This window comes from Felis catus, chromosome D4 (genome assembly GCF_018350175.1).
Source record: "Felis catus isolate Fca126 chromosome D4, F.catus_Fca126_mat1.0, whole genome shotgun sequence".
NCBI lineage: Eukaryota > Metazoa > Chordata > Mammalia > Carnivora > Felidae > Felis > Felis catus.
The window spans coordinates 30,335,497-30,360,478 of record NC_058380.1 but is presented as its reverse complement, the minus strand read 5'-3'; the positions used below and the strand labels follow the sequence as shown (position 1 = coordinate 30,360,478).

Genomic DNA, 24,982 nt, shown 5'->3' with positions numbered 1-24,982 from the left:
TTCAACCTTCCCAACCATATTTTATAATATGAAAATGATTTTTTTTCCCCCACTGATAACTGATATTAGACAGAAAGACAGAATCTCAGAAACATTGGCCTTGGGGCACCTGGGTGGCTCAGTTGGTTAAGTGTCAGCTCTTGATTTCTGTTCAGGTCATGATCTCACTGTTCATGGGATCAAGCCCTGTGTCAGGTTCTGCACTGACAGCTCAGAGCCTGCTTGGGATTCTCTCTCTTCCTCTCTCCCTGCCCCTCCTCACCCACCCTTCATGCTGTCTCTCTCTCACTCTCTCTGTCTCTCAAAAACAAACAAACAAACAAACAAACAAACAAACAAACAAACATTGGCCTAAAGAATTAGTTTAGCAAACAAACATTGCTGTGACTGATTCATGAAATAGCAAGTGAGCATGTTTATTTGAGAATTGACTTTCTTATTCAGAAAACAAGATACTATTTTTTTTCTGTGGTGACTTATAGACAAGATATTTTATGACCTGATACAGAGCACAGTCTCTATATTATACACGGAAGGAAGATTTGATTTCTAAACTTCCTGCTGAATTTTAAAAATAATGACATTTTTTACTAATAAAAAATGTAAACCACATTGTTGCAGAAAAACCAGAAAGAATCTATGAGCGCATAAATTGGTTAATATCTCCACAGCCTGAGATAATGTTCTGGTACATGTCTTTCCAGACATATACACACATATTTCCAAAGCTGGGATTAAATTTACATATTCTTTGGTAACAATTTTAAAAACCATATACCACAAATGCTTCCCCATGTCTTTAAACTTCTAAGCAGTCATAGTTTTGAATGGCTGCATTGCATTCTGCCATACGGCTGCCTCATGATCCATATGATGTGCTTCCTGCTATTGGACAATTGTTTTCCCCTTCAATTTCCTCACTGTTATCAAATTATGTTGCAAAGAACAGCCTTGAACATAATTTTTTTTTCTGTCTGTGTTTCCTCAGGGAAACTTCCCAAGAGAAGAAACTTCTGGGGTTGAATATAAGCATTTTTAAGACTTTTAATAAATATTTGCTACCAGCTCCTCTGACATCATTTTGTTTTGCCTTTGTCAGTCAACAATGTCGGAATGCTTCCAAACCTTCTCCCGAGCCACTTCCTTGATACACCAGATGAAATCCAGGTAGGCCTGGTCTCTTTCTGTGGATGTTTTCCTCTCACTGGGGACTGGGCCTCCTGGCTGGGTAGTCACTAGGGCCTGGGAAAGGGTACAAGGGAGGCTGTCTGGCCAAAATTCTGTATTCCAGGTGGATGTCTGTAGCTCTCCCTTTCTCTTCACCTAAGTACTTGCCACACAGGCAAGGGCACCACTTTTCATGACCATCTCTAGGATATAGACATCTTCCTCCTTCTCTGCACACCAAAACTTACCTGCCCACTGTCCCATTCTCTTGGGGCTCTGTGTTCTGCTTTATAATCTTTGAGGGCTTTGTGTTGGCTAACACATTTACAGCTGTGGTTATAAGTGGGAGAAGGCCAGCTTTTGGCTTTCATTGTCTTTCCAGGCAATAAGATTTTTTTCAACTTTCAGCGTGAGGAAAGTCTGTGGCACAAAACTCTGTGGTTGGGGGTGTTGTACATCCGGCAACCTTGACCCAGACCCATGGCTGCCATGGCATGTCATCAGTGAATTTGTTACGCATTTAATAGTCCTTGAAGACATGATTTGCTGACTCTTCTCCAGGTCCTGACTTTCAAAATCATGTAGTTATACCCGTTCTGAACAGGCTGTCATTGTGTGCCTGTGGCCCTATTTAATCCCCAAGTCTACTGCATGGAAAAATAGTGCCAGATTGCTTGGACTTTGCTGCATGTCCTTGCAAAATTCCCCTCTTAGCCACCTATCTAACCCCATCTAAATCCCTATTTTTGGCACAAGTCTGTGTCTCTCTATTAACCATGATCCATTATTGTTTTTGTTTTTCTATTTATGTCTGCATTTGTGCTTGCTTCTGTATGTCCCTCCTTTCCTTTCTGTCTGTCTTGTGTGATTCTAGTAGTTTCTTTATCCGGCATCTGTAGCCCAGAACCTCTACCTTATATTATCATTTACCTTTCTATTTGCTATGCTGTTGTCTTCTAAACCCACATATGCTAACTCTCTTCCTTCAGCTGGAAAATAACCACCTTCCTTTGAAAAACTGTATTTTGAAGGAAAATCTCTACATTTTGAAGGAAATTCTTAATTAACTTTTACTCAAGATCAATTTTTATAGAACCGTAGTGGACGTCAGGTGCTCCCCAGTTCTAGAGCATACTTGGTGACCATCAATCAAGAACCTCATTTCCAGGCCGAGTGAGTGAGGGGCAGTGCTCAGACCCACCCTTTTGCCCATTTTATGGTTCTTTAGCACTGACTGCCTCTCAAGAGATTTTCTCAAATCATCCAGCTAATTCATGGTTGTGATTATTTATTACAGAGTCTCATCCACTGTAACATCACCTCAGTAGTGAAGGTATGTAGTCAATATCTGTGCTAAATGCTTAAAATGTAGTAGCTGTTGGAATCTGGCAACTCAGGAGAATTGCTTTTTTCTGCAGAAGCAGAATTCTGTGAAGCTGAACTGCACTTGACTGAGAGACCAGGCAGTGTTTTTTTTAATTGTCTGATTCTCTTTTCATCAGGAAAATACAGTAATGAATTTATTCTCCAGAGTGTCTGAATCTCATTTTTCATCAAGTTTTGTCACATGTCAGGAAATATTAGGCTTCAACATATTAGACATTGAAAGTTTCTCAGGATTCCAGAGTAGCTTGAAAAAAAATGGTGCCTTCCTCTAATTTTCGTCTTTGTTAATGGAGGAAAGCTCACTTGGTTTAAAAAATGACAGCAGGCCTGGCTTGGATTTTTCTGGACTTTTGACATTCAACAAATATTTGTTGAATTGAAATTCAAGATTTCTTGTATTCTGATCCCATCTCAGCTACTAGTTAGTTGGACAGTGTTGGCCATGTGGTTTAACTCCCTTGAACTTCAGATTCTTCATCTGTTCTTGAAAGAATGTTGGACTAAGGGATGTGTCAGGTGCCATTCAGCACTCATTTTCTTTGATTAGAGTCAACTGCATAAGCATTTGCAGGCATGACTATAACAAAGCTGTCCTATATTGTGCCTTTGTGTGAATAAGAAAAAGGCACCCCCTCAGAGCAGATGATTTGGGAAAAGGTGTTGCTTAAGCATGACAGATGATGCTTTTGTGTGAACACAATTTTTCCCTTTCCTCCGAATGGCTTGTGAGTGAACCCTGGGCTTTCAGCTGACAGTCACCCCCACAGCTGGGCACCTTGCCCAGTACACAACATTCACAACTGCACATTACAGTCCTTCTGACTGCTCTTGAAGGTCCAGCAGAACTGTAGCAGTGAATCAGTATGATCCGTGGTTTCATGGCATGGGGAGCCCCATTAGGGACAGGAGGGCCCAGTCTCATTTTTATAGCATGGCCTGGCAGAGAAGGGTTGCTTTCCCAAAGAAAAATAAGTTGCTATCAATATAAGGAGGGAGATGGAGGCTGAGCAAACCAATGAAAAATGGACAAAAGTTATGTTCACCATTGGTGGTTCTTCTGTAAAAAGTTTTGTAGTTGTGCTCAGTTTTTATTGGTACATACATTCTTTGTAAGCCGAGCAATCAATAGTTGTTTTAAAACCCCAGCTGATGTAATTGTAAGTTTTATAATGTCCAACTGTTGTCTGCAGCCTTACCACTAAAATCTTTCATGTTATTTTACACGTTGATCTTGCAGTCTTGGTCCATTTGGTCACAGGGTTTCCCAAATATATCTGACAACCTTCTGGCTCCTTTAGCAGACAAATGCTTTGATTTGCTAAAACATTTTTTTTTATATATTGGTAGACACTAACTTCCTTAAATAGCAAATTGCAGATTAGCTTTCTGAGAACACCATGCCTCAGTTGGTCACACTGGTTGGAAGCATGACTAGCATCACTTAGTTATCCCAAAGGAGCCACCTGGAAATAGTAGCATTCTCTGTCAAGGGAAGGGATGTGGGAATGAATCTGAAGGCAAGGGGAAGGTGGGGTAAGAGAGTAAATATCAGGAGCTTTGAGACAGAGAGAGACGCAGAAAGTCTAATGTTATCTCTCTGTTGGGATCATTCATCGAATAAGGCTAGTGATTTCAGTAGGGAGGCTTTGAAGAAATGCTGGTGCTGTCCAACACGCTCCCATAGTGCCCTTTAGGGGGAGGGGAGAGAGAGCCAAGGGGAAGATGAGGGCATCATCTAGTCTTCATGCTTCTCCTGTCTCCCTCAAAACCCAGTCTTTCAGGAAGTAGTCTACTGCCACTCCACCCCCACTGCTGCCCCAGAGCAGTGAAAACATTATCTGGAGGCCCTCAGGGTTGGGATTAAAGTCCTTACCTATGATATAGGGATGATGGCAGGCATAGAGCCTATACTGAGAAGCTCCTGTAGGGCCCCAGACAACACGGAAAAATAGGCAAAATTTGTCTTCTGGTCTTCAGTCTCCTTTATTTCTCTGCCCCTCCCCTTCTGTTTGGATCCTCTCTTCTCAAGCCTCTTCTAGAGACATGCTTGATTCCACTCAGTTGTACTTTTGGGAACATTTCAGTCTGTGGGTTTGCCCCTCCCTCCCTCCCTTTTCTTTCTTTCTTTCTTTCTTTCTTTCTTTCTTTCTTTCTTTCTTTCTTTCTTTCCTGAGAGAGAGAGAGAGAAGCAGAGGGAGAGGGAGAGAATCTTAAGTAGGCTCCATGACCAGTGGAAAGCTGGACACAGGGCTTGCTCTCACAATGACGAGATTATGACCTGAACTGAAATAAAGAGTTAGATACCTACTCAACTGAGCCACCCAGGTGCCTCTGCCTCTTCCTTAACTCTTAAAATGAGTGCCTTATAATTATGATGTGAAAAGCTCTTTTATTGGGGCATTTAAGCTGCAGAACTGGTAGGAAAAACCCCTTCCAGGGCCAGGCAAGTTGGGACAGGGAACAGATTCCTTCACACTGCTGTAATTCCAATGGACAGATAGACATGATCTGTATATGGAGCTATTTCACAGTCCGCCTGTGAGCTGCTTACTTGGCTGCTGTGGGATTGAAGAGATGTACTTCTCTATCTCATTCCTTTTATGTGAGACGTTCACGGACACTTGTTAGATTTCCTGACGTCCTTCCTACTTCTAACTCATGGGTGAAGTTTGTGATGGCCCAACCTACTTATGCCTGTCTCCCAGAATGAAAAGTATCTGGGGAACTTCAGTGTTGATCCCATGGCTGGAAGCCAATTTCCATAATTTTTCACTGCCCTCATTTTTCAGGAAGACTAGCTTTATGGGAAAGAAACCAGAAGCCTCTAACAGTTTGCCGTTAGTCTAGGTTGCCTCTTGTGGGTTTTATTCATACTCTAGTGTTGCCAGAATCATCTCCAACGAGTGTCAGCAGATTTTCAAGGCCACCTGAGAGATAAAGCTCTTTTCTCCTACTTCCTCTGGCACCTGCTTCCCTAAGCCCCCACCCACTGGCTACTAACTTCCTTTGTTAGAGGGCTTAATTCTACCCTTCCTCTTACAGATGACACAGCTAATTCTGAAACGCATGGAATCAAGGTAAAGTCTTTTTTTGAAAAAGCGCAGAACAACATGGCCTCCCTGGCCTGACAGTTAACTGGCCTGGGGACTAGGGATGGGGTAGGGAGGGTGGGGGGATAGGGTTCATCTGGCTGCAGCTTTAACCAACGGAAAAACTGTGATGAAAGGACATGGTGATTGCAGCAGGAAATGTAGCATTCTGTGCCAGGCCAGCTTTGCAAACAGATAAGCCTATTTGAAGGTCAAATGTGGCATCTACTGGAGGGAGGAAGAGAACAGTGGTTTCACCACACATTGTATTAAAAAGATTAACTCGGGGTGCCTGGGTGGCTCAGTCGGTTGAGCTTCCAACTTCGGCTCAGGTCATGATCTCATGGTTTGTGAGTTCAAGCCCCACGATGGGCTCTGTGCTGACAGCCTGCTTTGGATTCTGTGTTCTCCCTTTCTCTCTGCCCCTCCCCCGCTCACATTCTGTCTCTCAAAAATAAATAAATGTTGAAAAAAATTTAAAAAAAGATTAACTCATGTTGAACATAAAAGAAACTTCAGAGGTTGGCCTGAGATCAAAGCTATCTTTTGTTATTTCTCAAATTTTGTAGTAAAAATCACCACCTGTCGGTGTCTCTACTTAGTCCATAGTTTTATTACCCTATTACAACACCCCTTTGGGAACTGGCTTTTCTCAGGTGGTATTCATTAGACACAAATGGTTGATAGTTTTATCTTCCCTAGAAGAAGGGGCTTAGCCTTGTATTCTAATTTGCAGTTTCTTGTTTTTTTCTGAATTGAATCCATCTAACTGGGAAGGATTAAAGTTACTGAATTTCAAAAGGATTAAGTAAGGACCCTGGAGACTTGTGCATGGGTTCCTGTGTGAACAGATGATGGACTGTCAAATTCCACCCAAGAAAGGATTCCGCATTTGACATCTGTCCTATCCTGGGTCATCTCTATGAATCAGACAGGGGCCTTGAACTTATGTGGTCACATTTGAGAAAGAAGGACCCCTTTCTGCTGAGTCTTGTCTGAGTGGAGTTGGTTCTCTGCATTTTGATGGGGGATGTTTGTCATAGCAGAGCCACTGTTTTGAGTCACGAGCCCTTGATGTCACGACTGTTGGGTAACATCACTGTATGGTGTTGGGGTCTACACCATAGGAAAGGGCCACTTATGGTTCTGGGGAGAACACTTAGTGCACACAGCAGCCTAGAGAGGGTGGACTTTTCCAGTGGTCACAGGAGCCCCTTTGTTTTCTTTCTTCTCAAGCTGTGTGTGACCAGGCAGCAAAACATTCAGAACTTTACTTCTTTGATTTTTAGGCGGAAAGGTCTCATCTTGAACATTTCTTCCGGGGTGGCCCTCTTTCCCTGGCCACTCTACTCCACGTATTCGGCTTCCAAGGTGAGCAGCAGCATGCAGTCCAAGTTTTCTTCTCCTTCTGCTCTTGTTTCTCCTAGCTGGCATTTTCCTTTGGACTTTGGATCATCTGGCAAGCTGATGGACAGATTTGCCTGGAGAGCAAATGTACAGGGGGCTTCTGTGTACAGGGCTCATCAGCAGACATCTGGGAACCATGTCAGCAGATGCCCATGGGTTGATGAAGCCCTGAGGCAGCACAGCTGGACAAGCGCAGTCCCCATGGGACTCCAGGCCCCACTCAGCCTCTTGCTTGATAGCCCTGCTCCTTTGCTTCCAGCAAGTAGCACTGTGTCTTTCTTCTGTCCTGGAGGCCTAGCCAGGTGGCCCATGCCCTAGTCATAAAACCAAACCCTCAGAGGAGGGGGTGTTCCCTGGCACTGAGACAAGGGAGAGCCTTCTCTGGGTAAGGTCATCCATATGCAGTGGCCCTAGGCATGTATTAATCCCAAAATATATGTTCCTGCTCATTGAGGGAGTTCTTCCCAGGCCAAGAAGTCCTAACTCCCATTAGACAAACTGCTGCATTTTAAGGTAAAGCAGGTCAGCTCCCTGCAGTCCCTTTAAGGTCTGACTAAGTTGGCTCTGAGGACAAAGCAAGCTCTCCCCTTAAGTGTTTTCTCCTTTTTGCTCCAGGCTTTTGTGTGTACGTTTTCCAAAGCCCTGCAAGCGGAATATAAAAGGAAAGGAATCATTATCCAGGTGAGGTCAACAGCTCTGAGTCTGTGGGACTGGGGCTAGGAAGTGTGGATTCCCATGGAGCTGGGGTACTGCTTCCTGCAGGGCAGGTGGCACATGCATGGCCAGGTGGGAGGGTCTGGATGACACCACGTGAGTTCCTGTGACCCTCGCAGTGGCAGCTGCCACCATAGTTGCTCTAGGTGCTGGAGGAGGAAATGGGGCAGGGTGAGTGAGCACTGCATCATGATAGTGTCTTGGTCTTGTCTGACCAGCCTTTACTCTCTGACTCAGGTGCAGGAGATAGGTTTAGGCAGGAGGAATTGTGGAGAAGAAGCAAAAGAAAACCGGGCAAGAGATCTGTATTGAAAAGAGGCGGTGGTTGGGGGGTAGTGGCGGTTGGGCGGTGAGTAGCATTTGTGAAGGGGGTAGTATTTGTTGGGGGGTAGTGGCCGTCGAGGGGTGTAGTGGCGGTCGGAGAGTGGGTAGTGGCAGTGGGGGGGGTAGTGGTGGGGGGTAGCCACGGTCGGAGGGTGGCTAGTGGCAGTGGGGGGGGGGTAGCAACGGTTGGGGTGAGTAGTGGCGGTAAGGGAGTAGCAGAGGTGGCGGGTACTCTGGGAGCTGTTCATCTGTGATGGGCCACAAAGATCCCCACCCTGGTTCTTGAGCGGTTATAGTAGAAGTGCTTGGCTTCCTCTTTCACCTACAACAGCAGAACCATCGTGGAGATGATCTTGTGCCAACCTTAAACAGAGGAGGGTTGTCACAGCCATCAGCAGAGTGTGCAGTATGATTCTTGAGGTGTCAGTGACATATATGTGCTTGGCTCAGCAAAATAGAGTTAACTGCTTTCTGGAACTTGGAATAAACAGTTTACAGAGGTTTTTTGTTATTGTTTGGGAAGAAGCTTTAAGACATACTATTAGAAATGAAAAGGTACACTCACAGTTAAATCTGTAAAATCATTGCTGTACATACTGATTTTCAATTAAAATACTCAGGTGAGAACATCTCAGATGGCTGTTCCTATAAATTAATCACTTATAAGATAAAGGCATATCAATATGCCATATTCAATAGGCAGATATGAGTTAATGGTAGGAACTTTGCAAATAGCACTGTCTTTCATGGTGAATGATTATAACAACCCTGTCACTAGACCACAGTTCTGTTCTCTGCCCTGATGGTCTCAACTGTCACCTATGAGATACTTCCCCCTCCTATCCATTCTCCAACTCCCAGCTGAAGATAGATTCTTTTTGCAACAGTGCTGCCCCATATAGGCTAAGTTTCCTGCAGTAAAAAATAACTCGTAAAATCTCATTGGCCTCAAACTGCAAAGATTTATTTCTCATTCACTATAAGCTGGCAGAGAGGATTAACTCATTGTAGCCATGCAGGGACCCAGGCAGATGGAGCAGCTGCCATCTTGGATATTGTCAGTTGACATGCCAGAGAAAAAGTGGGAGGAGTTCTTGAAGATCTTGCTTTGATAATTAAGGGCTCTGGGTCAAAAAATATAAGAAGCATGCGTTCTCAAACCCAGTTATTTCTCTATCTGGAAACTGGGTTTAAGAATGCACCCTTCTTATATTTCTCTAAGAGTAACACTTTGAGATCTTTAGAAGAAAACTGTTATACAAATTAATAACTGTTAATTTCCATGAGAACCAATTCAATTGGATTGATCGACTTATAATTAGATTCAGTTATGAAACAACACAATTTCAAGTGTGATATTGATTAAGTTTTGGGTTGGGGGGGGTTTTGGAGCCGATGGCCAAGAAAAAATTCTTGAAGACATCTTTGGTGCAAAAAGGTGATTTTATTAAAGCATGGGGACAGGACCCATGGGCAGGAAGAGCTGCACTGAGGTTGTGAAGAGTGGCTGGTTATATACTATGGAGTTGAGGGAGGTAAAGTCAAAAAGGAGGCCTCCAGAGGGACTTTGATATGCTAAAGAGGACTCAAAGATACTGGAGTCCTGGCTATTGTCAAATTAAGGTTGTTTTCCTGTAGTAAGGCATTAGCATAGGACAGTTGGGAGTTTCTGGAGAAATGTTATACTCTGTATTTGTCTCAAGTATTTGTCAATTGGCTGCAGGTTATAAGGAAATTTAATTTTACCTGCCATTTCCTTCTTGCCTTTGTTCCCCACATCACTATGGAGGCATGATGTTGGGGCTCCAGGAAACTGAGTCTATGGGTTTCTGGAGATTAGGCTATTGATAAGATTGCCTTTTTCTTGTACTTTACTAAGATATTTATAAACTGATGGAGACCCATGCCCTGTACAACTGTGATCTCTACAGTTAACCATTTATTTTCTTTCCTTTCCTTTGTTCTTGGGTAGCCTGGCATCCCTGAGGAATATCACACATATCCCACAGGGTGTGTTTGTGTGTGTGTGTGTGTGTGTGTGTGTGTGCGCACATGCATACACTAGCTTGTATTTTGCCCTCAACATGCCTTATGCTCCCTCATCAACGTGAAGAAAATGTGATGTGAGAAAAAATAAAACCAAGAAAACAAGCATGGATCTTTTTTTTTCTTTCTAAAGATGCCGAGGTCTCTGTCTGGGAATAAAGTAAGAAACCCCATTATGAAATCTCATGCTAGGACACAGTGTGGTGAGATCACAGGTGGAAACATGCTGTTGAATTTGCAAGGCACAATGTGTGATTGTTTATTTTTCTTACCACAATAGGAAAGATCATCAGGTATGTGCCACTCCTGGCTCCTAACTGAAGTGTGAAAGTGTGAATCCAGACAGCTTTGCATTGCTCCAGCTTTGGCTGTATGTGTTAGAAATAAACTTCTCAGATAATGTTGCCAGATAAAATATAGGACATCCAGTTTAGTGTGAATTTCAGATAATAGTAATTTCTTTTTTGGTATAGGTGTAGGTCATGTAATACTTGGGACATATTATACTTTAATCTTTTTCCTTGTTTGTCTGGATTTCAAATTTTACTGAGTGTCCTATATTTTTATTGTCAAAATCTGGTCACCGTGTCTAAGAGATAACTCATGTCCTCAGTCACCCCATGTACATTTGAACCACCTGACATGGTTGTGGCTAAGGCCTCAGCTTGAGTTAGTGATAAAGTTAAATCAGAAACCAGCCTTTCTGATTCACAGCTCTGTGCCAGTTTATGCCTTGTCAGTGCTCCATTATCAGTTAAGATCCCGAGACTTTTTATAGGAAGAACAGAATTGGAAAATGAAGAGGTGGTTAAAATAAGTGTTAATTGCTCAGGTGTGGGCAGATTGCTCCTGTGTTATGGCCTTTATTTCCCATTGTAGGTGCTGACTCCCTATGCTGTTTCGACCCCAATGACAAAGTATCTAAACACCAACATGGTAACCAAGACTGCTGATGAGTTTGTTAAAGAATCACTGAATTATGTCATGATTGGAGACGAAACCTGTGGTTGCCTCATCCACGAAATCTTGGTAACTGATAAATTCTTTCTCAAAGCAAGAGAGGCAGGTGTGTAGGCAACCCCAGCAGAGCTCTTCCTTGCTATTGGAACAGTCAACCGTTTCCTCTAGTGCTGCCAGAGGGTATGCTACTAAGTAGTAATATAGCCAGTTAAAGAGCATATGTGGCAAAGAGGAGAAGCTGGAGGCCTGGGTGCTCAGACCATAGATAATCCCAAAATTGGCAAATATCACCCTTGGCTGCCTCACTTCTTTCCTCAAAAAGTAAGGTGGCTTCCTGAGTGCTTGGGAAGGGCAGACCAAGACACAGGGAGCTTCCCTGGGTGGGGGTGAAAGGGGTTGCTAATGTCTTCTCTGGCCCCCTGTGTTAGGAAATGTTTAGCTAACTGGCTTTCCAGGAAAAAAAACCCCAAAACCTTTGATTTATAGTGTTTGCTGATTTCCATGGTTTAAGAACTCCCCCATGGCTGAGTTTATAGCTACCATTGTGTTGTCATGGCACTTGAATTTAGGAGTGTGCATGATTGGCTCTTTTGGGCAAGTACAAGCTGGCTCTTGCACAGCATGGACTCCACCAAATGTGGGAATAAAATTCAGTGGCATACGGTATGAGGAGTTCCTACTGTCCCTAGGCTGCTTTTAGAAGCAACCACAAACATGAAACACAGGTAGATTTGACTGTTGCATGCTGATACTGAAAAAAAACACACACAGTGTCAGGGCAGTTCTGTTGCCGGTATCACCAACACATTTTAGACAGATCTTTACTTTCCCTTCATATTTCAACTGTCTCATGTTGAAATGAGACATATTTCTCATATTTCTCCTCTGCCTCACGTGCTTTTCTACCATGGGAATTCGGTTTCTCCCCACTGTCTCTTTCTCTCTCAGGTGCTAGAAGGATTCATGGGTGAATACACTAAATCTTCCCAAAGCATTCAATTACCTCTTGGGACTTACAGAGACTCTACAAGAGATACTGAATTGACTTAGAGAACTACTTGCTACTTTTACTGTAGAACCCCAACAGTGTGCAGAATCACCAATTTAACATACACTTTTACAAAGTGGACATGCAGAAAGACCGTTAGATATTTATTTTGCCTATTGTTGATCTGGTCTTTCTCCAGATTACCACTTGCTGTGTGGTGGATAAACAAATGTACAATGAGTTTAAATTTAGTTTGATCTGGTAATCTAAACTACATATTTAGAAAATGTGCTTTTGTCTATTATTTAAAGTTTTCAGTCTTTCTGGGAGCATCCCTTTCTCCTGACTCTCTCACTGAGATGATATTGGGAAGTAAAATCTCCACTATTTCCTGCTGGTCCTTAAGTGTGTGTGGCTGATGTCCCACATCTACCTGGTGCTTGATGACCCTTTCTGTCCATTTGGCTTGGCCAGTGAACTGCCAGCTGGTAACTGCAGACCTCTGAATCTCTGCTACTTCCCTCATCCAGCCATAGCCCTGCAGTCCTTCTGCAGCTTTGGTTCATAAACATGCTCTGGCTCTCACTTCCACATCACCATCAACATGGACTTGACTCATGCTGGATAAACGAATGTCAGCACCTCCCTCACCATGCTGAGATAATGTTCCATATCTCCCCCTTTGCCTTCAGTGCCACCCTTACTTATTTAACACAGTTTCATATTCTTTATCTGAATCCCCTGGTTCCCCAGCCCTCTACCAAGCCTAAGCCCAGAGGACACACATATCAAAGGACACACATCCTCTGGGATGTTGATGTCTTTAATGGAATCCATCAGCATTTAGAAAATGTTTTCTTGAGCCAATAGCCTGTCTTGCAGGGATGTTGTTTTGCTACATAATGCAATTCTAGATGTCAAAAGTTGAAAAAAATGTTTGGCTTTTCTTTTTTGATTTCTTTTTTTGGTAATGTTTGCTTGTTTGTTTGTTTTGAGATAGAGAGAGAGAGAGAGAGAGAGAGAGAGAGAGGTAGAGAGAGAATCTCAAGCAGGCTCTGCACTCTCAGCATAGAGCTCAATGAAGGGCTTGATCTCACAAACTGAGATCATGACCTGAGCTGACATCAAGAGTTGGATGTTTACCTGACTAAGCCACACAGGAGCTCCTCTCTTTTGATTTCTTATGTAACAGATCAGATCTCTTCTGGCAAACAAATGCCAAGTACAGACTAGGCAAAAGAGTCCTTGTGCCTGTCAAAGCAAAAGAGAAAGCAAAGGAGAACACACAAATCATTAAAGCCAATTTAGTGTTTGCCGGGACTTAGAAAGATTGTTGAATCTAAAGTTATGAGTAATCAAGTAGAATTGACTGGTAAACAAAAAACCATTCCATTACAAAAAGGCAAGGCAAAGACAACATGCTCTTTACTCCCAAGGAGTTTTAGGGCAGGAACTGACATTAGAATGGAATCTCTAAGGTAGAGTCTGTGTGGTATTTGAGGTTACCTCACTTAATCCTCCTAATCATTTAGTAAGGTAGGTCATTTGGATCTTGTTTTACAGTTGAAGAAACTGAAGTTCAGAGCTAGATCAGATGCCCAAGGCCACTTGACTGGTAATGGTGAAGCTAGGGTTTAAGTCCACTTTAGCTCAATGTCATGCTTTTCCTGGTTTCATCTATACCATCCTTCTAGGTTGGTATGGGGTAGACAGCAATGGAGATGGAAGAAGGGACATTTTAGAACATTTTCTAGGGGCCTGGAATCATTTATTTTCTTTATGGATGACTTCACTAAGCCAAAACATTTAGTTTAAGGCAGAGCTAATGAAAGGGCTTGATTTTGCTGTAAGATTAAAAAGCTCTAAAGGGGAGAAAAATGAAGTCCTTGAGGAAGAAGTTGCATTCACTCATTGACTTGGTTGGTGGAAGAAGAGTTCTACTTTGGTTCCCAGAAGCTGTCTTGGTCCCCTACTTAGAAATATCTCAATTAATGCAATGGTCTGAGAATCTGAGCTGTCTGAAGAATATGAACACTCCCTGAAAAGCTCACATCTTCCTCTGGTTGAAAGCCTGTTGTTCAGTGGGGAGCAGGAATGTTGGATGCCCAAGATTACAATGTAGACAAAATGATTTCTTCTGGGGGTCTGGACCAGTTTTATAGGACATGGGTATGATTTGAGGGCAAGAAGCCTTCCAATGCTTGTGCCTATGCCTGACATGCAGCCAACTAAGCATTCATGCCTTGGCTTGAAGCACCCTCCTCCTTTTCCAAGAAAATTCTCTGTGTTAGTAATTTATACCTTGCTGTGTCAGACTTTTGTTCGTGAATTCATCTATGCATTTGTGTATTTGCTTAGCACCTATTATGCCTCAGGCATTGTGTAAGGTAATAAGAGCATTTCTGACTGTTTTCTGGAATCTCATTTTAGTAGAACCTTGGTAAAAAGAACCTGAAGACACTGGGGAGATTGGGCACCAGGAAGAGGAAGTGCTTACTAAGAGAAGGAGGAAGGGGTGTGGGGTGAGTTCTGAACAGAGTTCTCTTAATTTAGAATTTCTTCTGGGCTGATTGTACAAGTGACTGTTTTGGTTTCTGAGAAAATCTTGCTTGCTGAGAAAGTGCTACAAAATTTTTAAATTTTAGCAAATGCTTAAAAGATTTTGAGACTTAAGTTCAGTAGTCAGAAAGATATTTTTAGGGGCGCCTGGGTGGCCCAATTGGTTAAGTGTCTGACTCTTGATTTTGGCTCAGATCATGATCTCATGATTTGTGAGTTTGAGTGCTGTGTTGGGCTCCATGCTGATTGCTTGGATCCTGCTTGGGATCCTCTCTCTCCCTCTCTCTACCCCTTCCCTGCTCATGCTTTCTGTCTGTCTCTCAAAATAAATAAACTTAAAAAAAAGAAAAATATTTTTAAAGATAATGACTATAAATTGAGATGTTTAGTTGTAACTTGTTTGCTCTTCTTTTTTCCCCCCAAACACTCGTGTTTTTGTCTATTTAAGCGGAGCTTCCTGAACCTGATCCCATCCTGGGTTTTGTACAGCAGCACATTCCAGAAGAAATACATGGACTACCTCAAGCACAATACCAACACCATATAGTCCAAGTGGGCTGATGCTCCATCCAGCATTGTTTTCCAAGTTCCGTGTTGGCTGTAGAAAACTTATGAGCAGACCAGCACCTGCCACTCTTCTGAAGCTGGAGATGCTGTGTCACAAATACAGTACTGAAAATACAACTTTTTTTTTCCATTTTACTTGAGTCTGGAGATCTTTGGGAAAGCTGTAGTGTAAAAATGTGTTGTGCAATGGGGTTTTGTGGCTTTCTGTGTGAGAAGATGGGAGTGTCTATAGGAGAAACTAGAGGAATTTCTACATGGGATTATAACATAAATGTGGTGAGAAGAAAGCCTTTGATACTTGGCATATTCAGAACAATTATACCTATAAGCTACTTTATAGCTATGTTAAAGAAAGTCTGAAGGGGACACCTTGGTGGCTCAGGCAGTTAAACGTCCCACTCTTGATTTCTGCTCAGGTCATGATCTCTTAGTTTTATGAGTTTGAGCCCCAAGTCAGCTTCTGTGCACTGACCATGTGGAGTCTGCTTGGATTCTCTCCCTCTCTCTCTGTCCCTCCTCTGCTCATACTCTCTCTGTCTCTCTCAAATTAAATAAACTTAGGGAAAAAAAAGAACGTCTGAAGTTACTTAACTTTACCAAGACTGCTCTAGTCCTAGAGCACTCAACCTGAGCTCTTTAGAGACCCAGAAAACTCTAGGGGAAGGTTGTGCAGGCAACAGCTGCATCAGGCCAGTTTCTGGGACCCTTCCATTTCAACTAATGCATAACCAGCTTTATTTATTTTATTTATATTTGGGGTTCTATGTCAGGCTGTGCTCACAAAAATAAAACAGAAAAGCATATATTGATAAAAATAGTTTAAAAACCATTACTCTAATGCAGGAGTTGATACCTGCAGAAATGAAATTTTTGTAAGTCTCTAGCTTTAAGGGTGCTGGGCTGAGGGCTTTACTTGTCAACACATGGGGATGGTGTTTTGGGGAACTATTAGCCGTCAGCTCTTGAGGGAGTTGGAGGAGGAGCACAGCAGCAGGCAACCCTGTTTTGGCTGGCCTTGGTCAAGAGTGTTTCTCCCATGACATCACCGTGCTCTAGGTGCTGCTGACGCTTGGTGGCACTCATCTTTTCTGAGACCATCATTGGCATTAGTAGTGTGAAAAAAGAATTTATGTACTGCTGCTCTATTTATAAAAGGAGTCTGGGAGATTTGGTTGGAATTTATGGGATATTTTGATATTCTGGGGGAAGCACAGGGTAGATAGAACATTTAAAACCTTGGTAAGGTTGGAAATCATGGGCTGTAATATCATAGCTTTTATTAAGCCTGCTCTGGGGAAAAGACTGGGAAAAGTTATTCATTCTGAGGTGTGGATGTCTACTTTAATTTTCTCAATTATGGGTAACAATAACTACAGTACAGAATGTTTTTACAGTGCCCATATGTATTGGTTATTTACTTGTTGTCTTCCGTCCTAAGCCCCACCTTTCATACTCTGATCTATGATGCTGGGCTAGGAAGTTTCAGACTCTGGTCTTAAGACACTTATGCCAGCTGGTTTTGCATTAGATTCTGCCCATGGGAGGCCAATTTGGGAGAGAAAAGGAGGTAGGAGGGCCAGGGAAACTCCTTCTTATTCACACTCTTATTACCATCCTTCTGCAGAGGGGACAGTGTTAGCCACACTCAGCATCAACCAGGAAGCAGCCTGCAAGGATGTACTACCACCCTTCACAATGCCCCCTTTGGGCATTGACCAGGCAACGGTTCCCCCTTGGAGCACTCAGTTCATAGAAACACCACCTCCTCCACTGGTTCTACCAGTCCTGTAGCCACTAATAGCTGAGTTACCTAGTATCCTCTTTTTACCCTTTCAGCCTTCTGAATTTAGTGTTACCAATTCCTTCTACTCAATCCCTTCTGTTTGAAATGCTCAGTGTGCTTTCTCTTTTTGTTATTGGCCCTGGCTGAGACTTTCAGTTGATTATCTTGACTGATCTAGGAAGCTGAGTGGGTTGAATCTTTTTTTGACAATGAAGAATCAGAAACTCAGAGTTCTGAAAGTGAAAGCATGATTGATCAATCTGAGGAATTATTTGCAAATGTGTGGGGAGGGCATAGAGAAGTCATCGGAGTTAGTAGAGTGGTGCTTTTATTACCCGAAAGCCTGAAGGGGCTGAGAAGGGAGCAATTACAGACCCAATGAAAGAGACAGAGAGAGGAGGCTGGTGGTCAGAGGAAGGGAGAGGAAGAAGGAGAAGGCTGGAGAAAGAACAGTGTAAGGATCACTGTCTCAGAGGAGCTGTGACCCTCGGCTGAGAGAAGCTGCCAAGTTGTGGCCACCCCATAGAGAGGGAGAGAGGATTGTGATATTGTGATTTCTAATAATAAATATATGTTATCTTCATCTCCATTCCTTGGAATTTCCCAGGTTATAAGAGCAATAAGTGTGCCATTTTTATTCATAACAAGCCGCTTTTCAAACATGCTTGAGTTTATATTAATGAGGTGACTTTTGGAAAGCCCCTAAGGATGGAGCTGGTTGCCAGAGGAACTGACCATGTGATTAGAAGGCTGGAACTTTCATTCCTACTCCACAATCTTTGGGGAGGGGAGAGAGGGTGGAGGTTGAGTTCAATCACTAATGACCAATGACTTAATCAATCGTGCCTACATAATGAAGGCTCTATAAACTATGGGTTTTGGAGAGCTTCTAAGGTTGGTGAACATGTGGAAGTGCTAAGAAGGTGGCATGCCTGGAGAGGGCAGGGAAGCTCCATGCCTTTTCCCATATACCTTGCCCTATGTATCTCTTATATCCAGCTGTTCCTGACTTGTGTTCTTTTATAATAAACTGGCAATCTAGTAAGTAAACTACTTTCCTCAGTTCTGTGAGCCATTCCAGCAAATGAGTGAACCTGAGGAGGGGTCATGGGCACTTTCATTTTATAGCCACTAAATTGGTCAGAAGCTTAGGTGATAACCTGGATTTGCAACTGGCATCTAAAATGGGGGCAATGTTATAGGACAGCCTTTAACCCATGGGATCTGATGCTCCCTTCAGGTAAAGAGTGTCAGAATTGAGTTAAATTACAGGACACCGAGTGGGTGTCTGAGAATTGCTTGGGGTGGGAACCTCTCCACATATTTCGTGACCAGAATTACTGGGAGTAGAGTGTTGAGAGGAGAAACAGGAGTGTTTTTCCTTTGCAAGAATAAGTACCTCAACTTCACTTCCCTGCTGTTCTCTGGGTCTCCTGCTGGTGCCTGCTATTGGTCACATCTAACTGGAAGCTAGTTCACTGATGTATTTTGTGAGGTTAATCTCCTGGGACACCAGATCAGGGGTTGGGGGAAGAACAGAGATTAGATTTGGAGGAAAGAGATGCAACATAAGACCCACATATTAAGTGATTTTCTCAAAGTCATACCATTAATAGTTGGTGGCTCCTGAATTGGGGCTACTGCCTATACTCTATGTTTCAAAAGGGGTAATACTTTAAGCTCAAAGAATAAATATCTCATTGTGGAATTCAAGATTTCAGCAAAGTAGGTGATATCTTACAGACATTAAAGTCTCACTTGCTTAAATGTGAGACAACCATGCTTGTTAGCTATTCTAGGTATTATTGCCATATAACAAGTGATCCCCCAACCTAGTGGCATAAGATGACCACCATTTTCTTGTGCCACAGATTTCGTGGGTCAGAAAGGGCACAATGGGATAGTTTGGTTTGCTCCATGATATCTAGGAGCTCAGCTGGGAAGACTCAAAGGCTGGAAATGAGTCAGCCTCTGAAGCTGGAAACATCTGAATGATTGCTTAGTTATTTGTCTGGCAATTGATGGGAGTTATTATCTGGGACCACAGCTGGGCTGCTAGATGGAAACCTACACATGTCTCCTCTATGTTCTGCTTGGTTTTACTCACAGCACGGTGACTGGGCTCCAAGAATGAGCATTCAAAAGAAAACTAAGAGAAAGCCATACTGTCTTATATGACTTAGCTTTGACGTCACATGACATTATTCCAACCCTTTCCAGATTCAGTGGGAGGGAACACAAACCTACCTCCTGATGGGAGAAGTACCATGTGTAACAGGAACTATTGTTGTCACCATTTTAGAAAATACAATGAGCCTTACTAATTAATCTTACAGTAAGTGTTTGTCCTAGCATGTATCAATGATGGGGAGTTACTTGGCATTTCAACTACTGATGCAGCAACTTCTAAAAGTGTAGACATTGTTTCTAAGCCTTCACATCAAATCCTAGCAAATTTGCCTTTGGGGAGGAACTTCCACAACTGGCAGCTTAGGAGAGAAAAGAAACGCACTTCAGTATATACAACCTGAGGCAGATTTTAGATACAGTTTTTAGCTTTATAATATGTGGGTTTATCCAATGTATTAGTGCTGAGTTGGTTTGAATGACTGATTGTCTCACAAGCTTTTTGTGGGCCTTTAAGAGAAGATTTCTTCATAGCAGAGGCCTCAGTATGTTGGATTGAAATGGGAGTGAAAAAGCTCTATATTTTATCCCTGTAACCACTAACACTAGAAACTAGCTGTCATTTGTTGAGTACTAATAATGAGTCAAGGACTATGTAAATCCTCTTTATACTTAGGAAGTAGGAACTATTAATATAATCTTCTATCAATATTACTTTCCTTTTACACGTGGGGAAATGAAGAAACAAAAAAGTTGAGAAATGCCCACAGGTTTACCTGACCAGTGAGTGGCAGGGCTGGGATTTGAATGTGGATCATCTTCCAGACTATAGTAGAGTCCTACCTGCCTGGGATAAGGTTCTTTAATTGAGCTTAAGAGCAAGGGGTGGACACTATTCCCTCCAACAATGTGTTTTTCACTTTCACACGTTGTGGAGAGAGAGGAGCCATCAGCCTTTGCACCCAAGCCCATGTGCCTCAATTTCAACACTGACCACTTTCCAAATTTACCATTGCCTGGGAATCATTCGGGAAGAGGGAGGCTTGCCAAATTTTCTGAACTTTTGTTTCTGCTGAGCAGTACCAGGCTCTTGTCTCTTGCCCGATTCTCTTCTTTTTGTTTGGAGGGCTTGGAACTCCAAAGAACAGCATCGGCAGCTGGTCATTTAGATGGAAGGATTCACTCTGTGTTCTTCCAGCCTTCCATCTGTGCTACCTCCCAGGATGCCAAAGCCTGGAGAATCCCTCTGAGAACACTTGGAGCAGGAAAATGAGGTGATTATGGGCTGCTGCTCTGAAAAAACTTGGGAGCTATGACTGGGGCAGTTCCCTGGGGCATCATCCATTTCTTGCTCATGTGGGATAGGAACCAGAATGCCCCACTTCAAAAAGACTCCTTAAGCTAACGCTTGCCAAAGAAAGTTGAAGACGGTCATCCCAGGGTCAGCATGATTTTAATCAAGTTTGTCTGCTTCTGATGCCAAGAAATGATGTTTATTCCCTCTGTCATTTATCCACTGTGCTGAGGTCTTAGCCTGGCCTGACTTGCTACTGCCCTCTAATGGGCTGGGAGGGAGACTGGTGGGTCTTTCTATCTAATCCTGTAGGAATTTTAGAACAGGATCCAGTTTGAGAAAAGAAATCCCTCAAATCTTTTTGTTGTTGTTGTTAGTTTTTTAAAAAATTGAAATATAATTAACATGTAACATTGTATTAGTTTCATGTGTACAGCATAACGGTTGGATATATGTATATATTACAAAATGATCACAATAAATCTAGTTAACATCCATCATCACACATATTTACAATTTTTTTTTTCTTGTAGTAAGATCTACTCTCTTAGCAACTTTCAAATGTGCGATATGGTATCATTAACTGCAGTTACCATGCTGTATATTACATCCTCAGGACTTATTTATTTTCTAACTGGAAATTTGTACTTTTGACCACCTTCACACATATTGCCCACTCCCTGTTCTCTGTATTTATGAGCACAGGTGTTTTCTTTCTTTCTTTCTTTCTTTCTTTCTTTCTTTCTTTCTTTCTTTAGATCTTATGTATGAGTGAGATCATATGGTATTTTTCTTTCTGTGTGACTTATTTGTCTTAACATAATGCCCTTAAGGTTTATCTCTCAATTTTTTTTGTGCTGTCTTTGTGTGTGTGTGTGTGTGTGTGTGTGTGTGTTTAAGTGAGTAGGGGGTTCATGAAGAGAGAAAGAAAAGGACCAGAGAAGAGAAAAGGACTATTTCAGGTTCGTACACAGACAAATGGCTGACAATGAGCCTCTTGGGGCTCTGGTTATGTCATCAGTAAAATTAGAAGGCTTGGCCACATGTTCTATAATTCAGCTCTTATAGTTTATACATTTTAAGTCAGTTTTGGAAATAATTTTTCCTTCTCAATCTTTAAAAAACAAATTCCTGATTATAAACATTTTTGTAGTGTAGGAAATATAGAAACTATAGAAGAAAGAGAAGAAAACAAAAATCACCATTTACCCCACCACCCAATATTAACCATTGTTCACTGATTGTGGATTTTTAAAATAAATTTTCTGTATGTGTATGTGTGTGTGTATGTGTGTGCACGTGCACATGTATATGTCTAAATGCAGATTTTCTATTCCTCTTTCTCAAGATTAGAACATGAGATTTCCTTGTGTTAATAAGTATTCAAAAGGTGATTTACAGTTGTTACTTAATACTTATTCATTATGCCCAAACATAATTTATTTTATGACCCCTTTTGCTTTGTATTTAGGTATTTTTGACTTTTAAAATCTTATAAATAACTTATAAAAATGTATATCCTTGTATGTGCATCTTTTTGTTTTGCTGATATTGATGTTTCTATAATGGCTTGTTAATTCACATACTGTACAATTCTCCTGTTTGAAGTTTACATTCAGATTGTTTTTAGTGTACTCACAGAGTTGTACAACCATTGCCATCATAAATTTTAAGAATAATTTTAGAACATTTCATCACCCCCTAGGGGGAGTCCTGTACCCATCAGCAGTCACTCCTCATTTCACATCCCCCAGGCAGCCACTAATTTACTTTCTGTCTCCATGGATTTGCCTGTTCTGGACTTTTAATATAACTGGAATCATATAATACGTGACTTTTTGTTATTTCTCACCTAGCATAATGTTTTCAAGGTTCATCCATGTTGTAGCACTTGTTTCCTTTTTATTGTTGAATAGTATTCTAGTGTGTGGATAGATCGCATTTTAATTATCAGTTCATCAGTTGATGAACACTTGGGTTGTTTCAACTTTTTGGCTACTATGAATAATGGTGCTATGAACATTTATGTACAAGTTTATATATGCGCATACGTTTTCAATTTTCTTGGGTATATACCTAGTGGAATTGTGGGTTACATGGTAACTATTTATTTATTTATTTATTTATATCCAAGTTAGTTAGCAGGAGTAGATTCTAGTGATTCATCCGTATGTATAACATTCAGTGCTCCTCCCAACAAGTGTCTTTCTTAATGCCCCTTACCTGTTTAGCCCATCCCCCACACACAACGCCTCCAGCAACCCTCAGTTTGTTCTCTATATTTAAGAGTCTCTTATGTTTTGTCCTCCTCCCTGATTTTATATTATTTTTGTTTCCCTTCCCTTATGTTCATCTATTTTGTCTCTTAAAGTCCTCATATGAGTGAAGTCATACTATATTTGTCTTTCTCTGACTAATTTCCCTTAGCATAATACCCTCTGGTTCCATCCACGTTGTTGCAAATGGAAAGATTTCATTCTTTTTTATTGCTGAATAATACCCCATTATATATATATATATACACACACACACACACACACACACCATATATACCATGGTATGTATATATATATATATATACACATATATACATATATATACATATACATATACATATACATATATATGGTGTGTGTATATATATATATATATATGTATGTATATATATACACACCATATCTTCATATATATACACACTATATCTTCTTTATCCCTTCATCTGTCAATGGACATTTGGGCTCTTTCCATACTTTGGCCATTGTTGATAGTATTGCTATAAACATTGGGGTGCACATGCCTCTTCAGCATACCTGTATCCTTTGGATAAATCCTAGTAGTGCAATTGCTAGGTTTAAGGTAGTTCTATTTTTAATTTTTTGAGGAACATCCAAACTGTTTTCCAGGGTGGCTGCACCAGTTTGCATTCCCACAAGCAGTGCAAAAGAGATCTTCTTTTCTCCACATCCTCACCAATATCTGTTGTTGCCTGAGTTGTTAATTTTGGCCATTCTGACTGGTGTGAGGTGATATCTCATTGTGGTTTTGAGTTGTATTTCCCTGATGATGAGTGATGTTTGGCATATTTTCATGTGTCTGTTATCCATCTGGATGCCTTCTTTGGAGAAGTGTCTATTCATGTCTTTTGCCCGTTTCTTCACTGGATTATTTGTTTGTTGGGTGTTGAGTTTGGTAAGTTCTTTATAGATTTTGGATACTAATCCTTTATCGGATATGTCATTTGCAAATATCTTCTCCCATTCCGTTGGTTGCCTTTTAGTTTTGCTGATTGTTTCCTTCACTGCACAGAAGCTTTTTATCTTGATGAGATCCCAGTAGTTCATTTTTGCTTTTGTTTCCCTTGCCCCCAGAGACATGTTGAGCAAGAAGTTACTGTGGCCAAGGTCAAAGAGGTTTTTGCCTGCTTTCTCCTTGAGGATTTTGATGGCTTCCTGTCTTGTGTTTAGGTCTTTCATCCATTTTGAGTTTATTTTTGTGTATGGTGTAAGAAAGTGGTCCAGGTTCATTCTTCTGCATGTCACTGTCCACCCAACACCATTTGCTGAAGAGAATGTCTATTCCATTGGATATTCTTTCCTGCCTTGTCGAAGACTAGTTGGCCATATGTTGGTGGGTCCATTTCTGGGTTCTCTTTTCTGTAGCATTGATCTAAGTGTCTGTTTTTGTGCCAGTACTATACTGTCTTGATGATTACAGCTTTATAATACATCTTGAAGTCCAGGATTGTGGTTCCTCCAGCTTTGGTTTTCTTTTAGGATTGCTCTGGCTATACAGGGTCTTTTCTGGTTCCATACAAATTTTAGGATTGTTTGTTCTAGCTCTTTGAAGAATGTTGGTGTTATTTTGATAGGAATTGCATTGAATATGTAGATTGCTTTGGGTAGTATTGACATTTTAACAATACTTGTTTTTCCAATCCCATGAGCATGGAATATTTTTCCTTTTTTTTGTGTGTGTGTGTCTTCTTCAATTTCTTTCATAAAGCCTTCTATAGTTTTCACTGTATAGATTTTTCACCTTTTTGGTTACTTTTATTCTTAGGTATTTTATGGGTTTTGGTGCAATTGTAAATGGGATAGATTCCTTGATTTCTCTTTCTGTTGCTTCATTATTGGTATAGAAATGCAACCGATTTCTGTGCATTGATTTTATATCCTGTGACCGCTGAATTCATGGATCACTTGTAGCAGTTTTTTGGTGGAATCTTTTGGGTTTTCCATATAGAGTATCATGTCTATGAAGAGTGAACGTTTGACTTCCTCCTTGTCTACTTGGATGCCTTTTACTCCTTTGTGTTGTCTGATTGCTGAGGCTAGAACTTCCAATACTATGATGAATAACAGTGGTGAGAGTGAGCATCCCTGTCGTATTGCTGATCTTAGGGGGAAAACTCTGAGTTTTTCCCCACTGAGGATGATATTAGTGGTTCGTCTTTCATATATGGCTTTTATGATCTATCTTTACTTTCTTGAGGGTTTATATCAAGAAAGGAGGCTGTATTTTGTCTAATGCTTTCTCTGCATCTATTGAGAAGATCATGTGGTTCTTGTCCT

General features: G+C 41.4%; 1 protein-coding gene across 3 annotated transcripts in view; it reads left to right on the top strand.

The window, feature by feature from the left end:
- Positions 1-15,342, top strand: part of HSD17B3 (hydroxysteroid 17-beta dehydrogenase 3) — a 47,839-nt gene extending 32,497 nt beyond the window's left edge. Inside the window, exons 5-12 of one of the 3 annotated variants that reach the window (XR_002148163.3) lie at positions 1,100-1,167; positions 2,465-2,500; positions 5,596-5,630; positions 6,932-7,013; positions 7,665-7,730; positions 11,013-11,162; positions 14,512-14,603; positions 15,089-15,342. Coding sequence is in view for 2 of the 3 variants with exons in the window: in XM_003995460.6 (XP_003995509.1) it covers positions 1,100-1,167; positions 2,465-2,500; positions 5,596-5,630; positions 6,932-7,013; positions 7,665-7,730; positions 11,013-11,162; positions 15,089-15,187 (536 nt within the window). In the remaining variant the exon portion in view is untranslated. Of the gene's footprint in view, positions 1-1,099; positions 1,168-2,464; positions 2,501-5,595; positions 5,631-6,931; positions 7,014-7,664; positions 7,731-10,266; positions 10,427-11,012; positions 11,163-14,511; positions 14,604-15,088 lie in introns of those variants that run through there. The other 2 variants (XM_003995460.6, XM_023242249.2) reach the window with 2 other exon arrangements.
- Positions 15,343-24,982: the final 9,640 nt, after the last annotated feature.